Genomic DNA, 18,958 nt, shown 5'->3' with positions numbered 1-18,958 from the left:
ACCAGAAGAGGGGACCAGATCTTATATAGATGCTTGTGAGCCACCATGTGGTTGCTGGGAGTTGAACTCACGACCTTTTGAAGAACAGACAGTGCTCTTAACCTCTGAGCCATCAGTCCAGCCCCTGAGTCCTAGTATTCTTAAGCAGAATAGTTTTGCATGGTTTCCTGGGTTTGCTTCCATCATGCTGAAGAGTTCCCATCATCCCATTGCTTCCACATTTATGCCCTGTAGCCCAGGCAGAAACAAACTAGGAACGACCTCAGTCCAGCTAAAAGAAAAGGAATTCAGAATGGGACAGACTGAGTGTTCACATTCAGACCCTCTCCTGGTTCTACTTAATGCCCCACATGTGTGCGCTGACTGGAAAGGGCAGAAGTGTAGCTCGGAGCTGTAGTGCCAACTCTTGATAAACTTGCATTGAAGTGTTTGACCTGCTACAGCTCACATAGGCGCCAACACACTTAATTTATTGGGTGTAGGGGATGGAACCCAGGCTTGGCGCGTGCTAGGAAAGCATCCTAACAGCTAAACCACACCTCAGCCCTCCTTTGGTTTTTAAACTCCATGTAGGCTCTCTCTCTCTGCATTCTTTCAGGGCTCACTTATTCATGAATTAATTTTAATTTTTATTATAATTTTTTTCATTTTTTCCAGACAGAGTTTCTCTGTATAGCTCTGGCTGTCCTTGACTTTGAGACCAGGCTGGCCTTGAGCTCACAGAGATCCACCTGCCTCTGCCTCCCAAGTGCTGGGATTAAAGGTTTGTGCCACCAGGCGCTGTTTATTCATGACTTTATTAAACAAATATATAACGCTCCAACTGTGTGCTAAGTTCAAAAGGTACATTAGTGAGTAAAGAGAAACCCTTGCCTTTAGGAAATTTGCATTCTTAATGAGACAGTAATTAAGTAACTAATAAGTACTTGTTGGAAAGTGATAAGCACTAAGGATAAAAATAGAAGACCGGGAGGGTAGGGAAAGTGTGTGGGAGAGGCAGTTTACACAGGTGTTCAGGGCAGTCTTGGTGGATGTCATGAAACCCCCCCAAAAGAGTGAAGGGGGCTGAGCCAGTTCTGTCTAGAGTGAGAAGGGGGAAGGTGAGCACAAGCAGGCATGGGAGCAAGCTGAGGCCCTGGCTTTGGGGAGGATCACACAGCATGGCTAAAAGCAGGGAGGGAGGGAGGCCAGGAAGTCAGGTCACACAGGCCTGTTTGTGATAGCTAGAGCTTTGGCTCTCTGCTTCTTTTTCTTTTTTTTCTCTCTCTCTCTCTCTCTCTTTTTTTTTTTTTTTTTTTTTTTTTTTTTTTTTTTTTTTTTTTTTGTTGTTGTTGTTTTTTGCTTTTTGAGACAGGGTTTCTCTGTGTAGCCTTGACTGTCCTGGACTCACTCTGTAGACCAAGCTGGCCTCGAACTCACGCGATCCATGGTGCTTGGTTTAGCTTTGGCTCTCTGATGGGATGCTATTGAGGGCCTCTGACCAGAATAGTGATGTGGCTTGATTTGTGTTTGATGTGTGGAGACTAGGCTGGCAGGGTGAAGGTTAGAAGGACAGCACAGTGGCCTTCTCAGTGTCAAGGTGCAGGCATGGGATTAGGTGATGACAGTAGGTAGTGAGAGCCTTGTCTTCAGGGTGTATTTTGAACTTGGAGCTAGAAATGGGAGTTAGCAGTCAGATTCGGCAGCATGAGGTCTGGTGGCATTAATGGGTTTGGTGGCATGAATGGAGTGGTGTAACCGGATGGCGCCAAGTTCCAGAATGACTGTCAGGAGTAATTAGGAACAGCAAGGTCAGACCCCCTTGGCTTAGGATAAGGCTATTAGATAAATGTATAGTGAGTTAAGAAGACTGGAAGTCAAACATGCAACTCTTCCAGAAGGGGGTGTAGTTCCATTGGCAGAATGCCTGAAGCCCTGGGTTTGAAACCAGGTGAAGTGATGCTCATATGCATTCACAGCACTCAGAGGTGGAGGCGGCAGGATCAGGAGTTCAAGGTCATCCATCCTTAGCTTTGTAGTGACTTTGAGGCCAGGCTGGACTACATGAGACCCTGTCGCAAAAACCAAACAAAGACCACTTAGGTTTGCTGAGAATTGGACAGACTCATTTACCCCAAAGGATTTTATTTTGTTTTTTCGTTTCTTTTGCAGCAGGGTTTCTCTTTGTAGCCTTGGCTGTCCTAGACTCGCTTTGTAGAGCAGGCTGTCCTGGAACTCCCACAAAGTATTTTATAATGAAATGTATAACGTGTACCTTATTGGACACTATGCTAAAAGTAGAAAATATAATTATGAGTATGCTTTCATGTACTGTAACGTTGGAAAGTTAAGTTGGGCCGGACGGTGGTGGCGCACGCCTTTAATCCCAGCACTCGGGAGGCAGAGGCAGGCGGATCATTGTGAGTTTGAGGCCAGCCTGGTCTACAAAGCAAGTCCAGGTCAGCCAAGGCTACACAGAGAAACCCTGTCTCCAAAACAAACAAACAAACAAACAAAAGAAAAGTTAAGTTGGAGGCTTGCAGGTTGGCCCAGTGCCCACATGCCCGGCTGCATCTAACAACCAAGAGTTTAATCCTCGGACCCACATGGTGGTGAGAACCAAGTCCCACAAGTTGTCCTCGGACCTCCGCATGTTGGCCATGGCATGTATGTAGCAGCAATACACAAACTTGCACACAACATACAAATAAAAGATGATTAAAATGCTAAAACATGTTCAGCTGAACCGTAGGAGTAAGGTGCGGCCTGTGCATAGTGGCTGAGGAGATCGCTTGAGAGGAGAGGTTTGGAGTCACAGCTCAGAAAGGAAGCGTAATTTCTTGGTAAAGTGTGTACAGCTCAGGGTCACAGCTGGGCTGGGGGTCTGGTGGAGAGGCTTATCTGTCCTCTCTTCTTGGCCCGTGGCTTTAGCAGCCTCTGCCCAGAGTCCTGCAATGAAAGGCGTGCAGGTCATCTTCCTGTGTGTGGTTGCAGGGCGTTCAGTTGTCTAGGGAGTCTGGAGTCTGTCGCAGCCTGGCTTGCTCCCTCCACCCTCCACCCAGGCTGATGAGCCAGTTTCCCTGCAGGTCCAATTCTGTTCTTCAAAACCAGCCATGGCTTGCTTTTCCCTCACCAGCTCTGAATTCTTCCAGGCTAGGCAACTGGGAAAGCCTGGCCTTAGAAACTGCTTTGCTGGCTTCCGGCCCAGCCAGGCTGACCAAAATAGCCACCAGAAGGACTGTTTGTGCAGAGTGAAATCCCTGCTGTGGAAATACCATAGTGGAGGGCCAAGGAAGCCATAGCTGCTGGGAAGGTTTTTTAAAAAAAAAAAAAAAACCCAGTAGCCTAGGGTCCAGGTGTGGACTTTGAGCCCTGGTCCATCCAGGGACAGCCTGATAACCAGGGCTCGAGGGTCCTTCCTCTTATACCATGATCTCCCAACCCAGTCTGCCAGAGAAAGACATCCCCTGCCCCAGGATAGAGCTACATACGCTCCCTACCCTGTTGCCAAGCGTTGCCAAGGGTGCTACGGAGTGTGCGCTGGCACCCAGCAAGGTCATCTCCTTCTAGAGAGTAAGTGAGAAACAACCTCTAGAGATTATAAATGGCCAAAGGGAGAGCTCCGACTCCAGGCTCCCAGGAAGAGAAAGGAAGGGGGGAGGGGCAGGGAGGAGGCTGGGTGCTGCCTTCTGCTAAGCTTATCAGAAGAGCTTCTGGGAGGGGTGCCGTGCAGGGAATGGCTGGTTGGATTCTGGCTTTACAAAGATAGTCTTCCAAAAGTGAACTGGCTGGATAAAAGGAGCCAGCAGGGGCTGGAAGCTGCCCTGGAGGCTGCGGGGTGGGGGAGTTCTACCTGGCTGAGGTTGATTTGAGCAAGGACCATGTTGTGGGAGTAGTGAGTAGAAAGGAGGGAAGAGTTCTCCCCGGAGAAGAACGGCGAACACTTACTTAGCTACCAGGAAGGTGATGCTCGGGCCTCTGCTGTGACTGGAGGCTCCATTCCCAAGATGCCCCAGAGCTGCAGCTCCCCCCACCCCAATCTGGTATCAGTAGTTCAGTGAAGATGAACACAGCTTACTCCAAAGAGCAGATCCTTACTCCCATGCCATGGGCCCGCGCTCACTGGAGTGGGTGCTGCGTGCTGGCAGAGGGCCTGACTTCATCTCAGTTGGGAAAAGGACCTCCAAGGACACGAAATACCTGTTACAAAATGGCGGTCAGTGGCCAGGGAAGAAAATGGAAACTGCCCTAAAGGTGTAAGCATTAGCTAGAAAAGACAGAAGAGCCCTAAGCAAAGGAAGGGCTGCAGAGATAAGCTCCTGGGATGCAAAGGGAGGGCGGTGGAGGCTGGAGGCTGGGGAGGGGAAAGAAGGAACAAGTCAGGAGGGAATGCTCAGGGTTGGGAGTGTCTAGCTGACCCAGTGAAGGGTCACCGGGGCCGCACACAGACCTGGGAGAGAGCCTGTGGAAAGCTGTCTGAAGCCGCGTGAATGGACACGGTCCTCCAAGGAGAGGGATCTTGGGTGAGAAGAAGGGACACTCGTTGAACAGTGTCAGGAACTAACTGGTGGCAAAGGCAGAAGAGCCCACAGGAATTTGGAGGGGGAGGGAGCCACCAGGGAGGTCTGTGGTGACCTGGCGGAAGCTGCCCCAGAGTGTGATGGTGGTGTGGAGGGACAGCAAGTAGGCAAGTAGGCGGGAGAAGAAGGCCACGCTGGAGTGACAAGAGGTGGAGGCTGGACAGGCTGGGAGTTAGGTGCTTTTCTGTCATCTTGGGTTCTCTCCTGTCCCTCAGTCTTCCTCCCTCAAGACTTTTCCTTAGGGCTAAGTAAGATGTACTGGTCATTGTTGCTTGCATCACTGCCAGACTTCAGCCTAGAGACGGAAGTTATAGCTGAAGTGATACCACTGAGGGACATGCGCCTTTTTCTTTCAAGAATATTCAGTAAGGGTGTGATATGGCTCAGTGGGTAATGTGATTGCTGCTAAGCCTGATAACCAGGGTTCAATCGCCGGAACCCACATAGTGGAAAGAATTGGTCCCCGCCAGGCATGGTGATGCACGCCTTTAGTCCCAGCACTGGGGAGGCACGGAGGGAGGTAGATCTCTGTGAGTCCAGGACAGCCAGCCAAGGCTACACAGAGAAACCCTGTCTCAAAAAACAAAAACAAAACAAACAAACAAAAGCAGTAGTCCTTATCCATATTGCTAAATTGTAGGTTTCAGTGACCAGCTATGAACTGCTGTTCCAGGCCAGTGGTACTGCTAAAATGGATAGCTCAGTGGAAGAGCATTTATTTATTCAGCCCCTAGCACAAAAAGAATGTGAGCATAGTGTAAGCGGTTTAAAGCAATTACAGAATTATGTCTAAGAGCCCCTCTGCGGCTCTCCACCCCATTCAGTGTTTGACCAGTGTGGAGGAAAAGGTTAGCATGACTCGGATCCACATCGGAGTCTAAACACAAGGTTCCTAGTGAAAAGAGGCTGCTCTGACAACTACGGTTATGTATCTGCCTCTCCTTAACCTCTGTCCTTTCCACACACCCACTGGAAATGCTTCTCTTTTTCCCTTCTCCTTCTCTTTCCAGAAGAGAAGAGCCATAAAATTATTTCGTTGCTACAACATAACTGTGATTTTGATACTGTTGTGAGTCATACTGTAAACATCTGGTGACAAAACTTCTGCTATGCAGTCGCCTGCCACCCTCGCAAAGGGGTTGCGACCCACAGGTTGAGAACCTTTGCTCTAACTGGAGCGGTCCAGCAGCCCAACTGGGTCTCCAAACAGGCTGCTTCCAGGGTTAGTGACTGCAGAGGAAGTGCTGGTCCGTCTGCATTTCACTTCCTTTGCACTCTGCTCTGCTGAGCGGCCCTGCGTTTCATAACACAGGAAGGATGTTCACCAAGTTCTGTTAACTTTTGTGAACTTGAACCCTTGAGAACCTCCTAGCAGGCCAGCTGCCTGCCTTCCTGGCCCTGCCAGCAACTAACTTACCCTGTGTTCTTATCAGCATCACATGGTCTGAAAAAATTTAGAGTTTTTGTTTTGTTTTACGGGGCTTGGCATGTAACCTAGGACCCTGCACATGCTAGACAGGGGCTCTCCCACTTGTACCTCAGAAGGGAGAACATTTGAAAGAAAATTTAGTCCAGCTATTCACCCCACCTCTCCATCCCATCTCCAACAGAATTTACATCTTCCCTCTGGTTAAACAATTTCAGAGAAAGAAAAGCACAGCCCCCAGAGGTAGCTGGTTCTGTCTTCCAGAGGTGTCTTTGAATTAAACAAATTTTAAAATCTGGCTGCCTGAGCATCCACACAGGTGGCTTGGTTCTGCCCCTTTCCTTACAGAATAAGTACCCTTGTCAGAACCTTGAAAGTCTCTCATTGGACATGCCCCTTAGAACAGGCCCAAGACTTCAGACATAGCCCAGTGTGTAGAATACTACATGGGGGATGCTATTTTTCTTGTCTCTTACAATTGAATTTTTAGGTTTTTTTTTTTTTAAAAATAGGTTTTGTGGTGAGAGGCAGAGGGAGGTGGATCTCTGTGAATCGAGGCCAGCCTGCTCTACAAAATGAGTCCAAGACAGCCAGGACTACACAGAGAAACCCTGTCTTGAACCCCCACCCCATCCCCCCAAAAGTAGTTTTTGTTAGCCAGGCATGGTGGTGCATGCCGTAAATTCCAGCACTGGGAGGCAGAGGCCACACTGGCCTGAGACTCAGTATGTAAAGTAAAAAGCAATTCCTGTAAGGAAGACATGTCAGTAAGAAGACCTGGGGTGCCTGGCCCGAGTCCTGATCCCCAGTTGAGCTGGCATAGCATGGCTCACACTCACTAACCCTAAACCCCTAAACTCTTACTATCATTTTCCCTTCCTGTTCACAAAAATATTACAAGCATTTCAGTGTCAGTTGAAACCAAATGTACTGTGCATGCTTTTTACTGACGGGTCCACCTGGAACCTTCAAGAACAGCCGAGCTGTGCACACGGGGCTGCTTTCTGAGGTTGCTCGCTTTCATCAGTGGCTGCTCCTTCAGTAACTGCACTGATTTTGCAGGGTTCCCTGTGTGTTATGTCCTATGATCTGTGTGTCCACTTTGTGCAGAGCTGTCCTCTGAGTCTTCATGATCAGCAGCATCTGCACTGTCACCCTTGCTCTGCAGTATTCTCATGGACTTGGGGCCTGGCGATCGCTGAAGGCTGCGCTGCGTTGTCTCCTGATCAGCCAGCCTGTTTCTTTACCCTTTATCTTTCAGAAGCCTGAAAAAACATGAACGGTTGTGTTTTCTCCCTGACCTCTGTCCTCACAAGATTCCTGACATGCTCAGTTCCTGAGCCTTTGTCCCTGGAGTCTTCCAAACAGTCTTTTCCATCTCTCTGTTTCCGGAAATTTGCTTTCCAAATGTCTGTGCTACAAGCGTGGCTGCCCAGGGTACTTTGCCTTAGTGATTTATGAACTCTAGATAGCAGAATCTTTTACTCCAAGTTCTTGGGACTTCCCTTTCTTTCTTTCTTTCTTTCTTTCTTTCTTTCTTTCTTTCTTTCTTTCTTTCTTTCTTTTCTTTCTTTTTAATAGTCTCAGTATGTAGTCCTGCATAGCCTGGAACTCACTATGTAAACCAGGCTGGCTTCACACTCTCATGTGCTGAGATTACATGTGCCACCACACACAGCCTCTTATTTACCTTTATTTCAAATTTAATGTGTATGGGTGTTTTCCCTGCATGTGTGTTTTACATCGTGTAAGTGTGTGCAGCGCACACTGAAGGCCAGAAGAGGAGTTACAAATGGTTGTGAGCCACCATGTGGGTGCTGGCAACTGAACATGGGTCTTCTGGAAGAATAGCAATGGCCAGTGCTCTTAACCACTGAGCCATCTTTCCAGCCTTCAGTCTTGTTTATCAAACTTAAGTGCAAGGTAGAGACCTCCTTTATTAATCCCTCCCTTATTGGAAGTTGGGCCTGGAATGCACACCTGCAATCTCAGCCCTTGAGAAGGCTGAGAAATGCGTTCCAGGCCAACCTGGGCTACAGTGCAAGCCTCAAGGGAAAAATCAGGAGAGGATATAGAAGTCCCTTAGCACCCGCCGGGGATTGGTCCAGGAGCTCCTGGAGACACCAGAGTCCATAGATGTTCAAGACTTGGGTATAATGTGCAGACTTTACACATAAGTTACACACCCACGAGATTATGAGCGGCAACAGTTTTTTGATGCATGGTTGGTTGATCCTGTGGCTACAGAACCTGTGGATATGGAGGCCAACTACCTAATTGTGAGAAAATGAGAAAAATTTTGTCAGATATAACCTTACATACTCCAAAATAGAATGTACGCAGTGTTCATTCTTCTTACATGTAGTTAGTTGTTAGCTCTGCCTGGCCTGTGACCTCCGGGGTCACATCAGCTGTCTTGAATAAAGATGCAAATCCCCTTAAAGCAGTGGTTCTCAACCTTACTAATGTGGAAACCCCAAACCATAAAATTATTTTTGCTGCTACTTCACAGCTAACTTTGCAACTGTTAGGGATCGTAATGGAAATGCTTTTGCAGAGAGAGGTTTGCCACATGGGTCGTGACCCACAGGTTGAGAAGCACTGACTTGGAGGAATTACCAAATGCCATCTACTGGTTCCTGGGGGCTCTTGTGTCTCTGTGTGAAGGCTGAGCATCCAGCCTTTAGAATAAGACAGGTATGTCCTCCTGTTTAGGAATGCTGCCCTAGCCTTTCTTCACTCCCAGACCGACTGGTTTGCGTCTAGCTACTGCTCCCCTGTCCCTGATGGAGAGATTCAGGGAGCACCAATATCCACCAGGGGGCGCTGCAGACCCACCTCAGTCCCGAGGCGACTTCCTTCTCCCAGTTCTGCCCGTGGCTGTGGGGACAATGGTGAAGGCAGGCCTGGCCTGAGTAGAAAAGTGTGAGCAAAGGAGAGGATCACCCTGACAAGCATGGGCCTGCAATGCTAAGGCCACGCAGGAAAAACTGTTAACGTTTTAGAGAAGCAGCAACAGAGGCAAAAAGAAAAGCTGAGGCGAGGGGGCCCTTAGGTTCTCTTCAGGTATCTTATATTTGCTCCATCTTTCTCCCAGTAGATCCACAGACGAGCATGGCTGCCACCGCTGCTGTCAGTCCCAGTGACTACCTGCAGCCTGCTGCCGCCACTACCCAGGCAAGTGCACAGAGGGCTCTGAGGGCAGGGGCCAGGGCCAGGGTGGATTACTGAAGTGGATTTTCTACCCCACTCAGAACCAGTCCCTTCTCACTGCAAACACCCAGGGAGGTTCACTTATCCTCCGTTTCTGAACTAAGACATAGCCACTTGCCTAAGATGTCAAAGTTGGGTTAGGCAGAAAGAGCAGTATTAACCCTGGCGTTCCTGGGGCTGGGGCCATGGCTGTTAGTAAAGTCCTCGCTGCCCACACACGCAAACCTGAGATCAATTCCCAGCCCCGTGTAAGAGGCTGGGCATGGTAGTGCATGTCTGTAATGCTAGCGCTGGACAGGTAGAGGCAGAAGAATCCGCTGGGGTTCACTGGCACACTAGTCCTGCCCAGCCTGTGAGCTTCAGATCCAGTGAGCGCCGCTGACTCTGGAATGTTGGTAAGGGACTAGAGAGATGCTCCGCAGGAAAGAGCGCTGCCTGCTCCTACAGAGGACTCTGCTTGGATTATGTCTCCTATGGCAGCTCACAGCCCTCCGTACTCTAGCTCCAGATCTAACACCCTCTCTGGCCTCTGAAAGCATTGGGGACTTGAGTGACACACAGACATACATGTAGGCAAAACACCCAAGTACATAAAATAAGTAATAACTTAAAAAACAAGGTAGAGGGTAACAGAGTAAGAATTTAACATTAACCTCTGGCTTCCGCATACACAGACTCAAATGTTCCCACACACCCCAGAACAAACACAGAAACTTGGTAGTATTTTGTCAGAGCCTATTGCCCTAGGGAGAATAGGCCCTTTTATTGTGGCCCTCTCTAGTCAGGAAGTGGCACCTGCCAAACTCTAGAAGACACTTGGGTGAATGTTCATGTCACCTTCCTTCCCCATCACTTCTCCTTTCTCCCTCTGTGGTAAGTTCATAGAATTTCATTGGAGATTCGGGTGTGTCATTGTCCCCTGCTGACACGAGCCAGGCCAGTGGGGGACAGCTCATGCAGTTGGTCTGCTGCATCCAAGGCTGTTTCTGGGGGTGGGGGCTGTCTCTCCCTGAGAGGCCTTCCCTGTTGACGTCATGGAGAAGCCAGCAGGAACCACTGCAGAGTGTGTGTGCTGGTGATCACTGCCAGAAGGGTGAGGAAGGGTTCGCAGGGAGCCGCTGAGGGCAGAGGCTGTCTAGCCAGTCGGCCCGTCTCACTCCTTTCCTCTGCTGGTTTTTGCAGGACTCCCAGCCGTCTCCCTTGGCCCTGCTTGCTGCGACGTGTAGCAAAATTGGCCCCCCAGCTGTTGAAGCTGCAGTGACACCTCCTGCTCCCCCGCAGCCCACCCCACGGAAACTGGTCCCTATCAAACCCGCCCCTCTCCCCATCAGTCCTGGCAAGAATAGCTTTGGCATTTTGTCATCTAAAGGAAATATACTTCAGATTCAGGGGTCCCAGCTGAGCACCTCCTATGTGGGAGGGCAGTTGGTGTTTGCCATCCAGAACCCCACCGTGATCAACAAAGGGAGCCGATCAAATGCAAGTATCCAGTACCAGGTCCCTCAGATGCAAGGGAGCAGTTCGCAGAGCATCCAGGTGCAGCCCAATCTCACCAGCCAGATCCAGATCATCCCAGGCACCAACCAAGCCATCATCACCCCGTCACCCTCTGGCAACAAGCCTGTCCCCATCAAGCCAGCGCCTCTCCAGAAGTTCAACATGACTACCACTCCTGTGCAGAGCGGGGCCAACGTGGTGAAGCTGACAGGTGGCAGCGGCAACATGACGCTCACCCTGCCGCTCAACAACCTGGTGAACACCAGCGATGTTGGGGCTCCCGCTCAGCTCCTCACTGAGAGCCCTCCCACTCCACTGTCTAAGACTAACAAAAAATCCAGAAAGAAGAGCCTTCCTGTCTCACAGCCATCAGTGGCTGTCACTGAGCAGGTGGAGACGGTGCTGATAGAGACCACGGCAGACAACATCATCCAGGCAGGAAACAACCTGCTGATTGTCCAGAGCCCTGGCGGGGGCCAGCCAGCTGTGGTCCAGCAAGTCCAGGTGGTACCCAAGGCTGAGCAGCAGCAGCAGCAGCAAGTAGTGCAGATCCCCCAGCAGGCACTGCGGGTGGTGCAGGCTGCCTCTGCCACCCTCCCCACGGTTCCCCAGAAGCCTTCCCAGAACTTTCAGATCCAGACAACTGAACCAACACCAACCCAGGTAGCACAGTCCCTCCGCCCCGCCTCCCTCTCCTCCGCTCACCCTTTGCTTTGCCTTTGAAACTGAGGCAGGTCATTGCCAATCTGAGGGGAAGTTGGAGTCATCGTCATTTGGGGTGGGCAGGAAATGGCTTCTGCTCTGGGGTCTTTTCTGGTCTTGGGCCAAGTAGTCCTGATCTGGAGAAATCAGATGGAACAGGGATATCTGGTCTGTTTTATTCTTTGCTTATGGGGTAGCTCTGGGGGCACAACTGGGTAGATACGTATAGTTTCATAGTGAAGTATTTTTATCATAAGATTACATGTAGCAGCAGCAAGAATGAGAATTCAAGCCAGACCATAGAATTTGGTATAAAATAAGACAATTCAGGAGGAAAAACTGTTGACTATTGGTAATGACAAGAAAAATAGCAGGTAGGACAGTCAGGCTGTTTTCCTTTTCCTTCTTTCTTTCTTTCTTTCTTTCTTTCTTTCTTTCTTTCTTTCTTTCTTTCTTTCTTCCTAGACAGGTTTTCTCTGTATAATATCCCTGGCTATCCTAGAACTCACTTTGTAGACCAGGCTGGCCTCAAACTCATAGAGATCTGCCTGTCACTGCTTCCTGAGTGCTGGGATTAAAGACGTGTGCCACCATACTTGGCTCCTTTTTTCTTGGATTACAAATGTGAGCTATGGTACTCAATTCTTTCCATCTCTACTTAACCCCGTCTCCCGAGAGATGGTTTCTAGTCTGCTTCATTCCTCTGTGTGCACATGTGGGCATAGGAGTGTTTTCCCTTCTAGTCTAGATTCCACATAAGGGAGAAAACATTGGTATTTCTTTTTTTTTCCCCCTTGGTTTTTTGAGACAGGGTTTCTCTGTGTAGCCTTGGCTGTCCTGGATTCGCTTTGTAGACCAGGCTGGCCTCGAACTCATAGCAATCCACCTGCCTCTGCCTCCTGAGTACAGGGATTAAAGGCGTGTGCTACCATGCCCGCCACCTTCTCACAGCTGTTTTTGCTCCTGCTGCTGTCAAGTCAGCTGGCCATTCTGCCAGCTGTTCAACTCTGTCTTTCTTAGCTGCCAAGTGGCCGGCCACCTTTCTGCTTTTATAGTCTACCGTGCCACCTGCTCAGCTGCTTCTTTCATTTTGCAGTCTCTGCTCCTTCCTTCCTTCCTTCCTTCCTTCCTTCCTTCCTTCCTTCCTCCCTCCCTCCCTTCCTTCCTTCCTTCCTCCCTTCCTTCCTTCCATATCTCCTTTTTCCCTAGACGTTGTTTTTTTATGTAGCCCTGGTTGTCCTGGAACTTGCTCACAGCGATCGCCTGCCTCTGCCTCCCAAGTGCTGGGATTAAATGCATGCGCCACCACGCCCAGCTGCTGCTTGTTTCTTTATGTTACCAGCTCAGCCCACTCTAAAAAGCAAGCAAGAGCAGATGATTTGAGAGAACCTTTTTTGGAGCCTAATGTTGCTCAAGGCCCCAGGGCAGCAAAGGAGACCCCAAACACCATGGGGAGTCAAACGCCCCATTCCCCAGTCTCTGCTTCCTTACAGGGAAATGAGCATAGAAGGAGTGCTCAAAATACAAGTTTAAAAATGTAGTCAGGCATGGTGGCGCCCACCAGTAACCACAGCGCTCAGGAGGCTGAGGCAGGGGGAGTCATAAGTGTCTCCAGGCCCCATAATTTTAGCCGACTTCAGCAGTGTTCGACATGGGGCTAGAGGGATGGGTCAGTGAATGAGGGACTGGCTGCTTTTTCCGGAGGATCCAAGTGCCCATGCGTTGGCTCACTGCCACGTGTGACTCCTCCCAGAGGACCCGATGTCCTCCTCTGGCCTCCATCTGCACCAGGTACATGCAAGATAACAGACATACACAGTATCATCGTCATCATCAAACAGTGCTTAACATCTGCTCAGTACCCACCCAAGGGTGAGGTGAGTCCCCTCACCTGACTCAGGGTATCAAAAACTAGCAGAAAAGAGAAAGTGGGCAGGTTCTCTTCAGTTAGTCAACCTGTTTACTTCCTGAAAGAAAGAACCAAGTACAGAATGATAAAATTTTAAACCGGGATCCATCCTAGAAACTGGGAAGGAGACATGAGGTCTGTGTGTTGTTAAGGATGGCAGTTGATGTGCTGTCATTTAGCTGAAAACAGTCTCGGTAATCCAGGAATTAAAAACAACCCCAGTTAAAATCACAGCTGATTTTATTTTCTCAAAGAATTGTTTTCTCCCTGAATCATTTAAGCATAAATCGCCACCTGATTCTCCTCTCACTGCCAAATGCCTTAATTCTCCCACACTAACACATTCCCTGATACACTATAGCCACCAAGCCTGTGAACTCAGTGCAATGCTGCTCTCACTGCATGCTCCGGGTGATAATTCCAATGTGGTCTAAGGACTGTCCACCTTAATTTCAGTTGTCACATCTCTCTAGTCTCTCTTTTTTTTTTTAATATTTTATTTAATTTTAATTTATGTGCATTGGTGTATCTGTGCCAGATCTTAGAGTTACAGACAGTTGCGAGCTGCCATGTGGGTGCTGGGAATTGAACCCGGGTCCTTTGGAAGAACAGGCAATGCTCTTAACCACTGAGCCATCTCTCCAGCCCCTCTAGTCTCTTTTTATCCAAAAGACATCCTCGCATCCCACTTCCATGGGGATAGGATTAAACCCAGGGCTTTGTGGGTCTTAGGCAAGTGCTCTACCCCTGAACTATATTCCCAGCCCCACTTCCTTTTTAGCCTGACTCTCATGACCTTGCTGCTTTTAAAGGTCACAGGCCAGTTGTCTTGTAGAGTGTCCTTGACTGTGTTTATGCTGAACTGTCAGCCAGTGGGTGTGTACCATGTTCTAAGACAGTGTGATACTTCCATTTGTCCCACTGCTGGTGACGGTTACAGTGGCAATGCCTGGCGGATTTCTGCACCTTAACAGTTACTCTTTTTGTGGCTGGAGAGATGGCTCAGTGGGTAAAGTGCATGCCATGCAAGTGTGAGAGCTTGCATCTGTCATCGCAGTGCTCACACAGAGAGATGGGAGGCAGAGACAGGAGACCCACCAGAAGCTTTGAGAGCTGCCAGCATGGCGTATGCAGAAGTGAACGAGAGGGCCCGCTCTCACACAAGGCGGACGGCAAGGACTCACCACACCCAAGGTTGTCCTGTGACTTCCACAAGTGTGCCTAGCACATGTGCACCCGTACTCTAACCCTAAACACACATACAGCACACACACACAGAGGAGGTAAAAATTACTTTTCTTCCATCATATTTCATTAGTATTTTGAAGAGAGACAGCATTTTGGGATGAGATAAATACTGTGTTCCTCCTAAAACTTTTTAAAATTTATTATTTTATTGTGTGCATGAATGTTTTGCCCATGCATATGTATGTATATTATATGCAAGCCCAATGCCTGAGGAGGTCAGAAGAGGGAATCAGATCTCCTGTGACTGGAATTAGGAATAGTAATAAGTCACCACATGCATGCTGGGAAATCTGGGACCTCTGGGAGAGCAGCCAACGCTCTTAACCGCTGAGCCATCTCTCCACCCACTCTGTTTTAAAAAGACGGTTTTGCTATGAAGGTTAAGCTGACTTCTATGTCACTTTGTAGCCCATGCTGGTGTTGTGCTTTTTTGTTAATCTTCCAATTTTGAGATTTAGCAGTTAATATTTTTCCATGTTAAGCAGATTAAAGGTTTGATTGTAGGTCAGTTACCAGCTCATGCCAGTTTAGTGTAGGGCACCATCGGCTCTGTTAGGCACAAGTAGTGCACAGGGGCGTGTTTGGGCTGGTTGAAGGAGGATGAGTTGACAGGTGTCCCAGTTCTTCCTTGGACAAGGAAGGCTATGGTGCCACCTCTCTTAGGGCACTCTCTTCTCTTTGGTCCCTCAGGTTTATATCCGTACACCTTCTGGTGAGGTACAGACAGTCCTTGTCCAGGACAGTCCCCCCGCACCAGCTGCAACCACCTCAGCCACCACCTGTACCAGCCCTGCACTTCGAGCTCCCCATCTGAGTAGCACCAGCAAAAAGCATTCAGCTGCAATTCTCCGAAAAGAGCGCCCCCTGCCAAAGATTGCACCTGCTGGGAGCATCATCAGCCTGAATGCTGCACAGCTGGCAGCCGCTGCCCAGGCCATGCAGACTATCAACATCAATGGCGTCCAAGTCCAGGGTGTGCCTGTCACCATCACCAACACTGGCGGTGAGGGAAAGTCCTGAGGCCAGGGCGCTGGCAACGGGCTCCAGATTCAGCATATGGGCATCCTGATCCAGGCCCCAGCATCTCCAGTGTCAGCCATGAGCATGCTGTCCATCCACAATGCTGTCCAGCATTTGCCTGGTCCCCTCCATCCTCAGGGCACACCCATACATACCTTCACACCTGGTCCTTACAGTAGTCATGTGTCCACATATGATAGCTGCAGATGTTGAATAACGAGGGAGAAAATAGCTATGTTCAAGCAATACACAAACTTGGATTCATTTGGCTGGTCACCTGCTCAGGTCAGGTGACTAAGAGCTATACTATATAAAGGAAGGCTTTTTTTTTTTTCCAAGACAAGGTTTGTCTGTGTAGCTCCAGCTGTCCTGGAACTAACTCTGTAGAACAGAATGGCCTCTGCCTCCCAAGGACTGGGGTTAAAGGTGTGTGCCACCACGCCCAGCTAAGGAAGGCTTCGTAAAGAGAAGGGCTGCTGCCAAGTGGAGGTGGCGCTCCCGCCTTTAATCCCAGCACTCGGAAGGTGAAGGCAGGCAGATCTCTGTGAATTCCAGGCCAGCCTGGAGTACAAGGCAAGTCCAGGGCAGCAAAGGCTACAAACAGAGAAACCCTGTCTTGAAAAACCGAGAGAGAAGGCTGCTGTGAGATTGGGTGGCAAGGAAGGGTGTCCTGGGTAGCAGGACCAGCTTGTGCCACACAGGAGCTAATGATGATACATGCTGTGAGTGCAGCCTTAAAACTAAGAGAGGGACTGAGAGATGGCTCAGTTGTTAAGAGCACTGGCTACTCTTCCAGAGCCGAGGGTTTCATTCCCCTCCCCCACATGGCTGCTCACTACAGTCTGTAGCTAGTCCCATAGGATCCAATGCCCTCTTCTGGTATACAGAAATACATGCAGACAAAACACCCACAGACATAAAGTACATAAATAAAATGTAGAAGAGAAGTGGGGGAGAGCTGAAGCTACCTAGTACATCTGGTTTGTCCACTTTTAGGAGACCTAAGAGGGAGGACAAAGTAGCCTAGAGTGATTTTTTTCCCCAAAACCCATGAACAAAAATTCTTGGGAGGGCTTCCTGTTAGCAGGTTAGAATCTCTGGCAGGCCTCCAGCCCTCACTGCCCTCCAGCATATTATAGCCACCGTGACTCTTTTTTGTTTAGTTTTTCGGGACAGGGTTTCTCTGTGTAGCCTTGGCTGTCTTGGACTCCCTTTGTAGACCAGGCTGGCCTTGAACTCACAGCGATCCGCCTGACCCTTCCTTCAGAGTGCTGGGATTAAAGGGGTGTGCCACCATGCTGAGCTGAGCCATGATTTTTTCTTAACCTGTCCAGGAGGGAGAGAAGGGCTAGCCTGGGCTTCCATTCCTGAACTGTATCCTTCTCTCTCCCACAGGACAGCAGCAACTGACGGTGCAGAATGTTTCTGGAAACAACCTGACCATCAGTGGGCTGAGCCCCACCCAGATCCAGCTGCAGATGGAGCAGGCCCTGGCAGGAGAGGCCCAGCCAGGGGAGAAGCGGCGGCGGATGGCCTGCACATGTCCCAACTGCAAGGATGGGGAAAAGAGGTTAGTCCCAACCAGGGTCTAACCCACAGCCTGGTATATGCCGTCCCTCCACCAGTCACTCTGGGGACAAGGGGCAGCTCCCAGTTCCTGCCTCCTGCCTTTCCTGTGCTCTCTGACTTGACCGCCATGGCTTCTCCTCACTCTCAACCCAACATCCTCAGGTCTGGGGAGCAGGGCAAGAAGAAGCACGTGTGCCACATCCCGGACTGTGGAAAGACTTTCCGGAAGACATCATTGCTTCGGGCTCATGTCCGCCTGCACACTGGCGAGCGACCTTTTGTCTGCAACTGGTTCTTCTGTGGAAAGAGGTTCACACGGAGCGATGAACTCCAGCGACATGCTCGAACCCACACAGGTCAGTTGCCTCCCATGCCCTGCTGTCCTGTGCGTCAACGCCCCTGCCTGCTCCAGAGCTTCTGCAGCCGTCCAGACCACCCAGGGAGTTCTTGCCAGCCACAGAGATGTTCCCAGAGTCAGACGGTTGCATCACACACCTTGACCTCTTGTCATTTCTGCAGAGCTGTTGTTTAGTAAGCACTACTGAGCTGAGCTGGAGCAGTGACTGCTCTTCTAGAGGACCCTGACATAGGGTGGGTCACTGGTCCAGACTTTGGATGCTCAGGGCTGAGGATGTCTTCCTGCAAGAAGGAAGGTGTTGATCAAGCTTTAAAGTCCAAGGGACACAGTGCAGAATGGAGCAAGTGTGAGTTCGAGGCCAGCCTGATCTACAAAGTGAGTCCAGGACAGCCAAGGCTACACAGAGAAACTCTGTCTTGAAAAAAACAAAAACAAAACAAAACAAAAAACCCAGAATGGAGCAAGTGTACAGGGGCTAAAGGACAAGCAGCCAAGGCAAGAGACCAAGGAGCTGACTGGAGGGAAGTAGACTAGAAGGGACAGAGGTGCCACCAAAGATAGCAGGAAGGGACCGTGCTGGCAGATATGGAGATAAGGCCGGGGCGGCTTTTCCAGGCCCTCATGTGTGCTGCTGCTTTCTAGGGGTGGTAGCAGCATCTATGCACAGATTCTTTGGTAACCGTTATTTCTTCTTCCCAGGGGACAAGCGCTTTGAATGTGCCCAGTGTCAGAAGCGCTTCATGAGGAGTGACCACCTCACCAAGCATTACAAGACCCACCTAGTCACAAAGAACTTGTAAGACCAACTGAGGCAGGAGGGCCCTGAAGATGGAACCCCCCATCTGATTGGCCTGGGTCCATGGTGGACAGGAGCCCACAACTGCCCTCACCCCACTCCTGTTCTGTGGCTGTGTTCCCACAGGGAGGGGCTCCACTCCTGTGCTCTCCTCCTTCCAAAGGACCGTCCCTTCTCACCGTGAGCTCCTGGCCTGCCCAGGCTATGGACACTGGTCATGCCCAATGAGACGTTCTAAACCAGGACGCGTGGGGACCCTTATTTCCAAAGGAAAAACATGCATTTCACTCCGTCGAGGAGCAAAGTGAGCCCCTTATCCCCACTCCACCCCCTGTCCCAACACTGCCGGAGTCCCATTGTGCCATGCCCCCAACCTGTGCCTCCTTGTCCCCCTCAATTACCTCCCCTTCTGGCCACTAGGGACACCCCTGGGCCCCGCACCCAGCCTCCCACTGACCCCCGCCTCTGTGGAGGGCTGAAAGGCTGCCTCCACTCCACTGCCCAGCCCTGCCACGGCTCTCCTCCAGACATTCCAACTTCCTGTTTGAAAGGTCAGATGCCGGCGGACTCCTCCCAGCCCCCCTTTTCTACGGGGAACGTTGCCTTACACCCACACTTCAGATGGTGAACACTGTGTACGTGTGTGCTTTAAAGATATTTT

The 18,958-nt window shown here is 50.0% G+C and overlaps 1 protein-coding gene across 1 annotated transcript; it reads left to right on the top strand.

Moving 5' to 3' along the window:
- Nucleotides 1–9,003: 9,003 nt before the first annotated feature.
- On the top strand, nucleotides 9,004–18,958 carry Sp2 (Sp2 transcription factor). Its single transcript, XM_051158418.1, has 6 exons — nucleotides 9,004–9,162; nucleotides 10,381–11,358; nucleotides 15,245–15,557; nucleotides 16,970–17,144; nucleotides 17,306–17,499; nucleotides 18,201–18,958. Exons 1-6 carry the CDS (start codon nucleotides 9,100–9,102, stop codon nucleotides 18,299–18,301), a joined length of 1,824 nt encoding a protein of 607 aa, XP_051014375.1. The 5' UTR covers nucleotides 9,004–9,099; the 3' UTR covers nucleotides 18,302–18,958.

Source organism: Acomys russatus, chromosome 16 (assembly GCF_903995435.1).
Source record: "Acomys russatus chromosome 16, mAcoRus1.1, whole genome shotgun sequence".
NCBI lineage: Eukaryota > Metazoa > Chordata > Mammalia > Rodentia > Muridae > Acomys > Acomys russatus.
This window is presented reverse-complemented; position numbering and strand designations above follow the sequence as displayed.